Consider the following 14,357-nt stretch of genomic DNA (forward strand, 5'->3'; position numbering starts at 1 on the left):
TTTTTTTTTTGAGGGTTGAGTAGGTTTTTTTTAAGCTGTAGGCCAATTGGTTGCTGAAAATAAATACATGTCTTATTATATTTGATGAGTATGTATAATTGTATCAATATTTATTAACTATAAGTAGAATAATAATTACATAAAACATTTTCATATGAATGGCTGAATAGCTTAGCGGATTTTTTTTCATGCATGTATGTTGAGATAATAAATAAGTTAATGGAGATAACGTCTTGTTTCTCTTATGTATATACGATTCGGCTTCTGGCGCACACCCCTCCAGTCTAATGGGTTAGGGCCGGCTCATATAAAGTCGTTGTTTTTCTATTTATGAACGGCTTTTTACATCAATCGGGGAAGCTTTTAGAAGATTCCAGTCATTTTTGCGAGCCTTCTAGAACCTTTCGACTGGTTTTTCCTTTTTGTGTTTTTAGTTTGCTGGTGGTTTTTTTCTATTTATTTCCTTTTCCTAATTTTATTGTTTCTTTTTCTAAATGTGCATTTTTTTATTTTTTAATAAAATTCGTGAAAGTTTTTTTTTGAAACATGTGAACATTTTTCAAATTGATGAAGTTTGTTTGAATCTGTGATCTTTTGCAAATTGACGAACTATTTTTACAATTGGCAAACTTTTTTAAAATTTGTGGACCTTTTTTGAAATCAATGAAAATTTATGCATTTTTCCCAAGTTCGTGAGTTTTTTTTAAAAATTTATGTACTTTTTAAAAAATTATGAATTTTTTAATCAAAATTGATGATTTTTTTGAAAAATCTATGAACTCTTTTTGAATTTATTTACTTTTAGAATTCTGCAAAAAAATTCCAAATCCAGTAACTTTGTTTGAACTCGTGAACCTGTTTGAATTTCCGATTCTTTTTGAATTTTTGAATTTTTTTTCCAAAAGTCAACGGTTGGCCGTTCTACTGGTCGACCGTACCGCCATGAGTTTTAGGCAAGCAAGCCTTGTCATGGGCAATCAATGCAAAACCTTTCTCCTGGGTGCCATATTTCCTCCAAAAGCAATGTTTGAGGTAGATGTTAAGTTGCTTAACCGCTGTCACAAGGATCAAAAGGGAGGACATGAAGAAGATGGGCATGATAGAGAATATTAATTTGATGAGGATAAGTTTATCTCTAGTTGACAGAAGTGTGGATCAGCCCAATAATCTATTTTCAATTCTATCTAGCATGGAAACAAAGTCTTCAATTCCAGGTTTGTAAGGCTCCGTGGAAAGCCAAGGTAAGTGTGAGATAAAGTGCCTACTTGGCAACCAAATAGCACAGCCAGCTCTTGCATTGTATGCTCAGGAGTATTGAGTTTCTATATATTGTGCAACATATCTTAGACAACGCACAAAGTGTTCACAATTACATACATTGTGTTACAAAAACTCCGCATGACATTCCTGCATTGCACACTGTGCAACTGCGAGTCTTCGACAACTGCTGCCGCTAGATGCGTTTGCAAGGAATAGCAGGAGACAAAGGTAAATCTCAAGATTAATTTCTCTTAGCCCTCAATCTTAATCTAGTGATTAATCTATATTCTTCTTTTTACAACAAGTAGTGGGCTAGTGGCCTTGGAGTAGAGTTCGATCTATTGTTGCCGACTTGGTCCTGGACTTATTGTTTCCTTGATGATCGAATTTGGATAGTTGCAGCCTAAAGAACACAGAGTGTCACTGATTTATTGTAACCTTCACGCCTTCGGCCTTCAAGTGCCTTCAATCCTTTTCTTACAAACATGCTGCCCAAAAAACATTTATCTGGTTTCGAGAAAAGAACAAAGAGGAAAAGAATAGATAAGTTTATTTGTTGTGAGGAATTTGTTGTGAGGAATGACACTACTGATAATCTTGATGAATTAGATGGCAATGGTGCTGAAGAACAACAACCTGCTGAGAATGAGACCACAATTGAGGAAAACAATGCCCATGAGACTCCTATAAATTTGAGTGGCCGTGAGAATCCTACAAGTGTTGATGAACAAGGATCTTCTCCTTTTGATATCTATGACCCTAGAAACTGGGACGCTCTTGACAATAAAGCAAGAGATATTCTGATTGAGAAAGGGCCTGCAAGGGAATACAATCTTGTATTCGAAACCGATAATATTGGAAGACATTTTTCGTACGCTTACTACTCAAGAAAGCTTAGTAATGGGGAGGTCAGTGATCGGAAGTGGTTGATGTACTCTAAACATGTGAATAAAGTTTACTGTTTTGGCTGCAAATTGTTCAAGTCCGAAAGTAGCAAAAGTTTACTAGCATCTGAAGGACTAATGGACTGGAAGCATCTAAGCGAGAAGCTCAAACTTCATCAGAATAGTGTTGAGCATATCACTAACATGAATACTTGGATGAGGTAAGACTGAGGCTAAGTAAAAATGTGACAATTGATAAAGATCTGCAACAAGAAATTGCAAAGGAGAAAGAGCGATGGAGACAGGTTCTGATTAGAATTGTTGCTGCAGTGAAGTTTCTTGCCAAGCATAATTTGGCTTTTCGATGATCAAATGAGAAACTATACCAAGTTAGTGATGGAAACTTTTTGGGAGTAATTGATTTAGACCTGAAGAATGACATTGTTATTTATGGCCTGGAGTATTATTTACCAAGGAAAATTACCACTGTTTATTATAGCTTTGCAAGAATTATTTTTCTATCAATGTATGGGATCATTTTTTCCTCCAATGTCGCCACTGGGCCCATTCATTTGAGTTCTCCCCGGGGCCTCCGAAACTCGAGGACTGGCGCTGGAAGGTTGTAAGTGGAGTAGCTAGATATGAAGAATTTGATTTCAACATCCAAAATAAACCCAGGACAACAAACATCTGTCAGTTTGAAACAAAAAATGTATGTGCCATGGGCCAGCTCCATGCCTTGCTAATTAAGGCCAAACTGAAGCTATAGATATATTATGTACATACTCATAGTGACTGACTTAACGATACCCTTGCTGGTAGCCCATCGTGGCATCCGGAAGAAGATCGGCATGGAACTGAATGCCGCCATACTCCGACACTCGGTGTGCCACCGACGAAGTGTAGACATCAGTACCGGTTGGAAAAAAGCCATGTTGGTGATGTTGGAGTGCGGCAAGCGAATAGACAGTGTCGGCACTGGTGGCCATTAGCATCCGTGCGCCACGGTGGGCGGTGATGGGGCTTGGGTGGCCGTGGCGGCCCTCGTAGGTGGTGACGACCGTGGAAGGGTCCTGCTGCAACCGCTCCACTAGCTTCTTCACCCCACACTGCGCGGCCGTGCACCGATAGTAGCTCCTGCACACGTTTCAGAATCTCACTTCAATGCAATGTATTGGTAAATTGTTGTCGTAGCATGGCTGCCCTTACAGTGCATGCATGCACCGATGGGCGGCACTAGGGGTATTCTTAGGTATTCACATGAATACCAAAGATTTCTTATCCGTTGGCATGTTGTTGCTAGCTTGTTGTATATTTGCTGTCACATTGCTATTGCATTGCACAAATGAATACCAAGAAGGAAATTTCTGGCCCTGCCACTTGCACATAGACATATTTTGCTAGAATATGGCTGCCTTACCATAAGTACCTGCACACATACACATTCATTGCTATCTAAATACGCATATCGTGATGCCTAATCAAGATGATTACATGTGTTGTGTGTTGTAGAAACTTTAACTTCAAGTGAAAGATTGTGTAGTTCAAACTCAAAAAGATGATTATGGCGATCAAAAGTCGAAACGATTTTTTTATAGAAGGGATTTCTCCCCAATTTCATTAAGGAAAGCAAAGTAGGGGTCATATTACAGTCCTGCCATCCGACTTGAATAGTTGGGTAGCATCTCCAAACTGAAGTTGCAAGCTCACTACAGGAGCAAAAATAAAAAGTGGAAGGGCATATTTTTCTTTTCGATACACATACGCATGCAAGGAGGTAGTACCTTGGGAAGGAGCTGTTCTTGACGGCCTTCTGGCCATACTTGCGCCAGCGGTAGCCATCGTCGAGGTGGTCAACCTCGCTCTTGGTCGCAAATGCCACACGGGAGCCACGGGCCTTCTTCTCCCCCTTCCCCTTCTTCTCTTGCTCCTTCTTGGCGCTCCTGCATCAGTCAGTCAACGCAATGAGGATCATCATTAGTGATTCTTAGTTTTACGTGCATGATCTGAGAATTTCGCCACGGTAACCGACAGTACAATTTCTACATGCAAAGCGGAACTAAACAAGAAGTTGCCCGGAAAACTAGCTAGTTATGAGCCTGCATTGAGCGGCCGGTTCTTCTTTTCTTTCATTTGATTGGAAACAGGGGTGGAACCCCAGTTCCATTTCATGCAAACAACAACGTCTGTGAGTGAATTCCAGTTTTTACCCCCTATTTTGATATTTTCGACAATAATTACCCTCATTTAGCAAGATTTTATCTGCTTTACCCATTTACCGAAAGTGATTCCATAATTTACCCTGTTTAGAATTTTGTGTGCATTCTGACCGGCAAGTCCCAATTGACAGATCCAGCTAGCATGCTACATCGATGTTTTTTTCCTGACTATTTTCTTCCTGCTGAACTGGTCCTCACAACTTCTCCTGACTAGCCTAGTATGATATGATTGCATCAGAGCAGGTCGCTCGCATCCAACAAACAACTCACGAGTAGGACCACACCATGCTGGCCTCCAATATTTACGGCATGCATCGTTCGCGTTCCTTCCAATTGCATGCATGATCCTGCCCCAAACCACTGCCTCCTTTGTTAGGAGGGCGTAGGCCGACCTAGGCGAAGAACGACAGGCAAGAGGTGTCGCTGCTGGTGAACGTTGGAGTGGGCGGCTGCCGGTACGTCAATCTTCTCCCCTACATATCTGAATACCTAGGTAACAAATATGATCAGCGTGGCATGTTACCATTGAAAACTGTTACCGGTATAACCTGAAATCATCTATGTTTTTCTTCAAATACTATCACATACGACCTTAGTTTGCATGATTCTGTGGATCAGATTAAACTGGTGTAAATATACTACTTTACTAAATCTGATGCATCTACATATTTGAATACCGAGGTAGCAAATATGGTGACCAGTACAGAGTTAATACATGTAGAAGTGCCTGCCTTTATTGTTGTATTTGGTACAAAGCCCCTAACAGCCGGTCAAGGCACACACAAAATTTTAAATAGGGTAAAATGTGGTAAAACTTTTGCTAAATGGATAAAACGGGTGGAATATCGCTAAATAAGGTAATTAGTGTAAAAAATATCAAAATAGAGGGTAAAAGCTGGAATTCACTCACGTCTGTCTCTCGGTACAAAGCAACATAGCTAGGTCTAAAAGGCAACAGCGCAAAATCTTTTTTTGATAAAAGGCAGTTTTATCGACTCATAAAATAGCATCAAGATAGTACAAGCAATTTAAGATGAACTCAAGGGGTAGGGAAAACAAGAATTCATAAGATAGACATCTATCAGACACATGCCTCATCCAAGAATGACATGGATATGCAGTCTTGTTGCGTTTCGACCAGAGCCTGAACATCATTCTGTCGCCGGTTCTTCCGTTGCTACCCACGAAACTGATTGGATAACCTTTGTTTGTTTGAAATGGTAGGTAGGTAGGTGACAAGTTGACGGATGGCGAGCCCTAAATCCGGTATGGCACGTGCGGCAGTATCTTCGCGTTCAGACCGTCCGGCCGAGAAGATCAATGGAGGCCGAGAGTGATATGGCAAGAACACGTACCAGTGGATGGATCTACACTTCTTCCATCTGATCGACAAAGTCTATGTACGCATGTGTGATCGATCGATGGGCAAGAAATACAAGGGGATCAGCTGGGATTCAGTTAGCACACGGTTGTGTTGGAATTTTGCTAGTAGGCCTTTGGCCCAAAGCCCAACTAAAATTCTGAAATTCTCTTGGCCCATTCATGCACACATGTGAGTGGAGTGAGTGAGGCTAAAGTTTAGTCCCACCCCGGAAGGTGAGAGAGAGTTGCACCTCTTTATAAGATGAGCTCTTCTACCACTTGTATTAGCATGAGAAGAGAAGACCTACAGGCGCGCTCCTCCTCCTCGCTCGCCTCGTCACGCCGCGCCGCGCCGTGGGTTGCGGGATTGAGCCGAGCCGAGGACAGAGCTATGCACGTTGTCTATATTTTTGCTGTATGGGAAAATTAATGAGTCATTAATTAATAATTAACGGACGCGTTAATTACTGAACCGTTTCCGATTCTTTTGGATCGTGACGACTCGGACGTGGGGTTTACTCCCACGACCTACCCGGCCCGCACCGCCGCCGCTTCGTATGGTTTCTCACCACCGTTCCAGATCATTGCGCCGCCAAGCAAGTCTTCTCCATCCCTCCTTCCGGCGTGCACCGCGAGAAGGGACAGCAGGCCTCCGGAACCCCGCCTCTTGTGATCCTGTACGGGAGAGGGGCGATCAGGTTTTTGGGGAGCGCACTCGCCCGACTGCTGGCAACGACGACTTCTTCCCCGACCTCGGCAACCTCGTCCTCGACGACATGGGCGACGACATCAACGCCGGTGGTGCTGCACCCGCTGCACCGTATGTGATTCTATCCTTCCTGTTCGGGATCGTGGTAGAATTCATGCTTCTAGTATGTGCCCTAGATGTGATATGTTCATCTGCTATGCTAGTTCGCATGATTAGTTTAATTTCTGCTGCTGTGGTCATGATTTATCTTCTGTTTATTTGGATTAAATCTCATAGTAATTTGCTCATATTTCCAACAATCCAAAAACCTGATTATAGGCAATTTACTCCGAGTGGTTTTGCTGGGCATCTGAAGCCGCCTGCCTTTAAGGGGGCGCAATATAAGAGGTGGCGCACGAGAGCAGTCTACTGGTTTCAGACCATAGGCTGTTATGATGTCATCAAGGGCAAGCCTGAGGGCGATCTTAATCCAGCACAGCTGGAAGCTTTTGATAAGATCGATACCCTCTTTAAAGGCGCTCTTTTGAGTGTTCTTGATGACTTCATTGTGGATTCGTATATGTCGTTTGACAACGGCAAGGACATGTGGGCTGCGCTCGAGGCCAAGTTTGGTGCCTCGGACACCGGCAGCGAGTTGTATGTCATGGAGCAATTCTATGACTACAAGATGACTGATGAGCGCCCTGTTGTACAGTAGGCTCATGAGATACAGTCGCTCGCAAAAGAACTTGAGTACTTTAAGTGTGTGTTGCCGGACAAATTTGTTGCGGAGGCATCATTGCCAAGCTTCCACCTTCGTGGAACAATTTTGCTACTTCCCTGAAACACAAGAAACAGGAGTTTTCCGTTGCGGATCTCATTGGTACTCTTGATGTTGAAGAGAAGGCGAGAGCAAAGGACACACGTGCTCGAGCTGCTGAGGAAGGTTCTAGTGCCCACATGGTACAGAAGAAGAACTCCCAGCCCAACAAGTTTAAAAACAATAAGAACAAAACTCAGGGCAAAGGCAAGTTTGATACAAAGAACTAGCCATCACATTCTACCAACTTCAAAAGAATTCTCATAAGAAGGGGAAGGGACTTTGCCATGTCTGCGGTGATCCTAATCACTGGGCTCCGAAGTGTCCTAACCGCTTTGAGGAGTGCGAACATGAGAAGAGCGGCAAGTCCGCTAATGTTGTCATCGGTGATGCTGATATGAAGGAATCAGGGTACGGTATTTTTTCTACCATCCTTTCAGTATTTCAATCCTCTGATTGGTTAATTGACACCGGTGCCAATGTACATGTTTGTGCTGACGCCTCCATGTTTTCTTCTTACCAGGCAACAGGGACTTCACCCGTGCTGATGGGGAACGGGTCACATGCCATCGTTCGAGGTGTTGGTACGGTCGATCTGAAGTTTACTTCGGGGAAGACTGTGCGTCTGAAGAACGTTCATCATGTGCCGTCCATCAATAAAAATCTCGTTAGCGGTTCCCGTTTATGTCGAGATGGTTTTAAGTTGGTTTTCGAATCCAATAAAGTTGTAATTTCTAAGTGTGAACAATTTGTTGGAAAAGGCTATGAGTGCGGAGGCTTGTTCCGCCTATCTTTGTCAAATATTTGCACTAAAGTTATTAATAATGTTTGCCACAATAATGAGTCTGATATTTGGCATTCACGACTCTGTCATATTAACTTTGGTTGCATGACGCGGTTAGCCAATATGAATTTAATTCTGAAAATCTCTACTGTCAAAGGCTCCAAGTGCCAAGTATGTGTGCAAGTTAAGCAACCTCGCAAGTCCCACAAGACTGCAGAGGCAAGAGACTTGGCGCCACTAGAGTTTATACATTCTGATCTTTGTGAGATGAATGGCGTGTTGACAAAAGGTGGAAAGAGATACTTCATGACGTTGATTGATGACTCCACTAGATATTGTTATGTGTATCTTCTGAAATCAAAAGATGAGGCTTTGACTTTCTTTAAAAACTATAAAGCTGAGGCGGAGAACCAACTTGATCGGAAAATTAAACGGCTTAGGTCCGATCGTGGTGGAGAGTATTTTTCCAATGAATTTGATCTGTTTTGTGCGGAACATGGTATAATCCATGAGAGGACGCCTCCCTACTCACCCCAGTCAAATGGGGTAGCCGAAAGAAAGAACCGAACTCTAACTGATATGGTTAACACCATGTTAAAGACTTCGGGTCTATCCAAGGAATGGTGGGGGGAGGCGCTAATGATTGCGTGTCATGTCCTAAACCGAGTTCCCACAAAGCATAAGACCATGACTCCATTTGAGGAATGGGAAAGGAAAATGTTGAAACTCTCTTATCTACGTACTTGGGGTTGTTTGCCGAAAGTCAATATACCAATTCCCAAGAAGCGCAAGCTTGGACCAAAAACCATGGATTGTGTTCTTCTGGGCTATGCTTTTCATAACGTCGGCTATAGATTTTTGATAATAAAATCTGAGGTATCCGACATGCATGTTGGTACGATTATGGAATCAAATGATGCAACTTTCTTTGAGGACATATTTCCTATGAAGGATATGTCGAGTTCATCAAATCAGGAGATAGCTACTCCATCTAGTGAGGAATTCACTGTAATTCCTGAACCCACCATTGCGATGGAACACGTTGAGAATCCTGTTGAGGGTAACAATGGAACTCCTGTGAGGAGTAAGAGACAGAGGACTGCAAAGTCTTTTGGTGATGATTTCATTGTGTACCTCGTGGATGACACACCCAGGACTATTTCAGAAGCCTATGCATCTCCTGATGCTGACTACTGGAAGGAAGCTGTACGTAGCGAGATGGATTCCATCTTAGCTAACGATACCTGGGAGATCACTGACCGTCCTTATGGGTGCAAACCTGTAGGATGTAAGTGGGTGTTCAAGAAGAAGCTTAGACCTGATGGTACGATTGAAAAGTACAAGGCACGGCTTGTGGCCAAGGGTTATACCCAGAAAGAAGGTGAAGACTTCTTTGATACTTACTCACCCGTGGCTAGACTGACCACAATTCGGGTGCTACTATCACTGGCTGCCTCACATGGTCTTCTCGTTCATCAAATGGACGTTAAGACGGCTTTCCTCAATGGAGAGTTGAAGGAGGAAATTTACATGGATCAGCCAGATGGTTTTGTAGTACCTGGTCAGGAAGGAAAGACGTGCAAGTTATTAAAGTCTTTATATGGCCTTAAACAAGCTCCTAAGGAGTGGCATGAGAAGTTCGAAAGAACATTAACTGCTGTCGGCTTTGTAGTAAACGATGGTGACAAGTGCGTGTACTATCACTATGGTGGGGGCGAAGGAGTTATTCTTTGTCTGTATGTCGACGACATATTGATCTTTGGAACCAAACTTGATTTAATCAAGGAGGTTAAGGATTTCTTATCTCGCTGTTTTGAGATGAAGAATCTAGGAGTAGCTGATGTTATCTTAAACATCAAGCTGTTGAGAGATGAGAATGGTGGGATCACACTGCTTCAGTCTCATTATGTGGAAAAGGTCTTGAGTCGTTTTAGGTATAGCGACAGCACGCCTTCTCCAACTCCATATGATGCTAGTGTGTTGCTTCAAAAGAATCGACGGATTGCTAGAGATCAACTAAGGTATTCTCAGATTATTGGCTCGCTTATGTATTTGGCGAGTGCCACGAGGCCTGGCATCTCTTTTGCTGTGAGCAAGCTAAGTCGGTTTGTGTCAAAACCGGGAGATGATCATTGGCATGCGCTTGAGAGAGTTATGCGCTATTTGAAAGACACCGCGAGCTATGGGATTCACTACACCGGGTATCCAAGGGTACTGGAGGGTTATAGTGACTCAAACTAGATATCTGATGCTGATGAGATTAAGGCCACAAGTGGTTATGTTTTTACACTTGGTGGTGGCGCTGTTTCCTGGAAGTCTTGCAAGCAGACCATCTTAACGAGGTCAACTATAGAAGCAGAACTCACAGCATTAGACACTGCCACTATTGAAGCAGAGTGACTTTGTGAACTCTTGATGGACTTACCTATGGTTGAAAAACCAATACCCCCTATCCTGATGAACTGTGATAATCAAACTATGATCGTCAAGATAAACAGTTCTAAGGACAATATGAAGTTCTCAAGGCATGTGAAGAGGAGACTAAAATCTGTCAGAAAATTGAGAAACTCCGGAGTTATTACGTTGGATTATATCCAAACATCGAAAAACTTGGCAGATCCCTTCACAAAGGGTCTATCACGTAATGTGATAGATAATGCATCAATGGAGATGGGTTTGAGACCCACCGCATGAGTTGTCCATAGTGGTAATCCACTCTATGTGATCGGAGATCCCGTGAAGTAGAAGTGGGAGACAAGCTATTGGTCAGCTGGGAGGAGAGTATCCCTATATTAATTATCCCACTCCGTGAAGATGCAATACTCTCCTGATCTGCATGGCAGGTTGATACTTATCTTAATGTGTTCCAAGTGGCTTATTCGGGTAAGCAGAGATGTTGTCCTGCAGAACATCTTCTGAGGAACACACCTATATGAATTTGACTGTTAACATCGCAATCTGTGAGAATTGGGTGTTCTCTAATAAATTCATGAAAGGCCCTGGAGTATGACGTATACGCTCCACCCGCGGGGAAGCCTTGCGGTAGCCCAGTATCGGTCAAGAATTTGTGTGAAACTAGTTTCACAGAAAACTTGTAGTTCAAGGCATAGTCCACTATTCAAGTTGTGATCTAGTGTAGCATAAATTTCTAAGTGGAAGTTCAACTTCACAGTCTCCACTAAGCACCGATATATAAAACAATGTTTTGAAACTAAATGATGAGATGTGCCAATGAGACTTTGTGGGGTATTGTTGGAATTTTGCTAGTAGGCCTTTGGCCCAAAGCCCAACTAAAATTCTGAAATTCTCTTGGCCCATTCATGCACACATGTGAGTGGAGTGAGTGAGGCTAAAGTTTAGTCCCACCCCAGAAGTTGAGAGAGAGTTGCACCTCTTTATAAGGTGAGCTCTTCTACCACTTGTATGAGCATGAGAAGAGGAGACATACACGCGCGCTCCTCCTCCTCGCTCGCCTCGCCGAGCCGCGCCGCGGGTTGCGGGATTGAGCCGAGCCGAGGACAGAGCTATGCACGTTGTCTATATTTTTGTTGCATGGGAAAATTAATGAGTCATTAATTAATAACTAAAGGACGCGTTAATTACTGAACCGTTTTCGATTTTTTTGGATCGTGACGACTCGGAGTGGAGTTTACTCCCACGACCTACCCGGCCCGCAATATATTTTACCTTAGCCGCCGCCGCTTCGTATGATTTCTCACCACCGTTTCAGATCATTGCGCCGCCAAGCAAGTCTTCTCCATCCCTCCTTCCGACGTGCACCGCGAGAAGGGACAACAGGCCTCCGGAACCCCGCCTCTCGTGATCCTGTACGGGAGAGGGGCGATCAGGTTTTTGGGGAGCGCACTCGCGCGACTGCTGGCAGCGACGACTTCGCGAACGACGACTTCTTCCCCGACCTCGGCAACCTTGTCCTCGACGACATGGGCGACAACGTCAACGCCGGCGGTGCTGCACCCGCTGTACCGTATGTGATCCTATTCTTCCTGTTCGAGATCGTGGTAGAATTCATGCTTCTAGTATGTGCCCTAGATGTGATATGTTCATCTGCTATGCTAGTTCGCATAATTAGTTTAATCTCTATTGCTGTGGTCATGATTTATCTTCTGTTTATTCGGATTAAATCTCGTAATAATTTGCTCATATTTCCAACAGGTTGCATCAAGATCGAATCCACCCTAATAAACTCGTTCACGTACCTGCAGCTGCCATGATCGGCCAAACCATCCTCGTCTCCCTCCTCCGGCGCCGGCATGCCTCTCTTGCACCCGCGGGGCCCGACCACCGCCTCGCTGGACGTCGACGAGTTGGCCGTGGACGGGGCCGCAGCGGCACAGATCACCTGGCCCGCAGCCGGGCAGCTTGGTGGCCTCGCGAGCTCCGCGGGGTTGAGGAGCCCCTGCAGGTAGTTGGTGATGGTGGAGTAGGCCGACGGGGTTACACCAACATCGTCCCCACCGCCGCACGCCGGACTCTGGAAGAAGACGCTGTCGTGCTCGCCATAGAGTTGGCCGCCGTCGTGATTTCCTTCTCCTGATGCGGATCCGGACATGGAGTAGCGCATGAGAGAGCGTGGGGTCGATTCTAGGTAGAGCGTTGAATGAATGGAGAGGAGGAGAAAGGCAGGCGTTGTAGTCTTTGGAGGTGCAAGCAAGATATGACTAAAAAAGATATGACTATGACCTTAACCTTTGGACCAAACTTGTGTGCCTGCGTGCGGTATTAAACAAGAGTACTACTACTTTGGTAGCTAGTAGCATGTGTAGGAGATTAGAGGATTGATGTAACTCACGATATATTGATCGGGTGCATATGCACGTATATATATAGGTACAAGGGTAGCCACGTCCTCAACTATACAAGGGAGGAGGACGGCTTGTGGTACAAGAAATATACATGCAATATACATATCTCAACACCCCCCCGCAGTCGAAGCATCGGGACGTCCGACGCAGAGACTGGAGCGAAAATCCTCGAAAGACGCCGTAGGCAACCCTTTGGTCATGATGTCCGCAAACTGTTGGGAAGTAGGGACATGGAGAACCCGGATGTGTCCAAGAGCCACCTGTTCCCGAACAAAATGGATATCGAGCTCAATATGTTTGGTGCGGCGGTGATGAACTGGGTTGGCGGAGAGGTACACAGCGGAGACGTTGTCGCAGTAGACAATGGTGGCCTTGGCGACAGGACAAGAGAGCTCAAGAAGAAGCTGACGAAGCCAGGAGCACTCTGCAACAACATTAGCCACTGCTCGATACTCGGCTTCAGCACTGGAGCGAGAAACAGTGGGCTGCCGCTTAGACGACCAAGAGATCAACGATGGTCCAAGATAAACACAATAGCCTGAGGTGGAACGTCTCGTGTCAGGGCAGCCGGCCCAGTCAGCATCCGAGTAAGCAGTGATGTCCAGAGCCATAGAGGCATGAAGAGACAAACCGAAATCCAAGGTGCCGCGGATGTAGCGGAGGACCCGCTTGACCGCAGTCCAATGAGCATCACGAGGAGCATGCATGTGTAAGCAGACCTGCTGAACGGCGTATTGAAGCTCCGGGCGTGTCAGAGTGAGATACTGAAGGGAGCCCACAATAGACCGATACAACGAAGCATCCGGAGCAGGTGATCCGTCGGTGGCAGAGAGCTTGGCCTTCGTGTCGACAGGAGTAGACGCGGGTTTGCAATTAAGCATCCCAGCGCGATCAAGAAGCTCATGAGCATACTTCCGCTGATGAAGAAAGAAGCCATCCGCACGTCGAACAACCTCGATGCCGAGGAAATAGTGCAGAGGACCCAGGTCCTTAATGGCAAACTCAGCGCGAAGACGATCGGTAAGCTGTCGAAGAAGAGCACTAGAGCAAGCTGTCATGATGATGTCGTCGACATAAAGAAGTAAGTAGGCGGTAGCATCCCCGTGTTGGTAAATGAACAGCGAAGCATCGGAGCGAGCGGAGCGGAAGCCGAGTTGATGAAGAAACGCTGCAATGCGCTGGTACCAAGCGCGGGGAGCCTGCTTGAGCCCGTACAAGGAGCGAGAAAGCAGGCAAACATGCTCCGGACGAGTGTCGTCGACGAACCCCGTAGGCTGCTGGCAATAGACCTGCTCCTCAAGATGGCCATGTAGGAAGGCGTTGGAGACGTCCATCTGGTGCACCGGCCAGGCACGAGATACCGCGAGCTGAAGAACAGTGCGAATCGTCCCGGGCTTGACAACCGGTGCGAATGTATCCGTGAAGTCAACGCCAGCACGCTGTCGAAAACCTCGGACCACCCAACGTGCTTTATAGCGGTCGAGGGTGCCATCGGGATGAAACTTGTGCTTGAACAC

The 14,357-nt window shown here is 45.1% G+C and overlaps 1 protein-coding gene across 1 annotated transcript; it reads right to left on the reverse strand.

Moving 5' to 3' along the window:
* Positions 1 to 2,944: 2,944 nt before the first annotated feature.
* Positions 2,945 to 12,587, reverse strand: LOC123182528 (WRKY transcription factor 23-like). Its single transcript, XM_044595135.1, has 3 exons — positions 12,235 to 12,587; positions 3,929 to 4,087; positions 2,945 to 3,281 (listed from the first exon to the last, which is right to left on the reverse strand). Exons 1-3 carry the CDS (start codon positions 12,585 to 12,587, stop codon positions 2,945 to 2,947), a joined length of 849 nt encoding a protein of 282 aa, XP_044451070.1.
* Between the last annotated feature and the right edge of the window lie 1,770 nt (positions 12,588 to 14,357).

Source organism: Triticum aestivum, chromosome 1A (assembly GCF_018294505.1).
Source record: "Triticum aestivum cultivar Chinese Spring chromosome 1A, IWGSC CS RefSeq v2.1, whole genome shotgun sequence".
NCBI lineage: Eukaryota > Viridiplantae > Streptophyta > Magnoliopsida > Poales > Poaceae > Triticum > Triticum aestivum.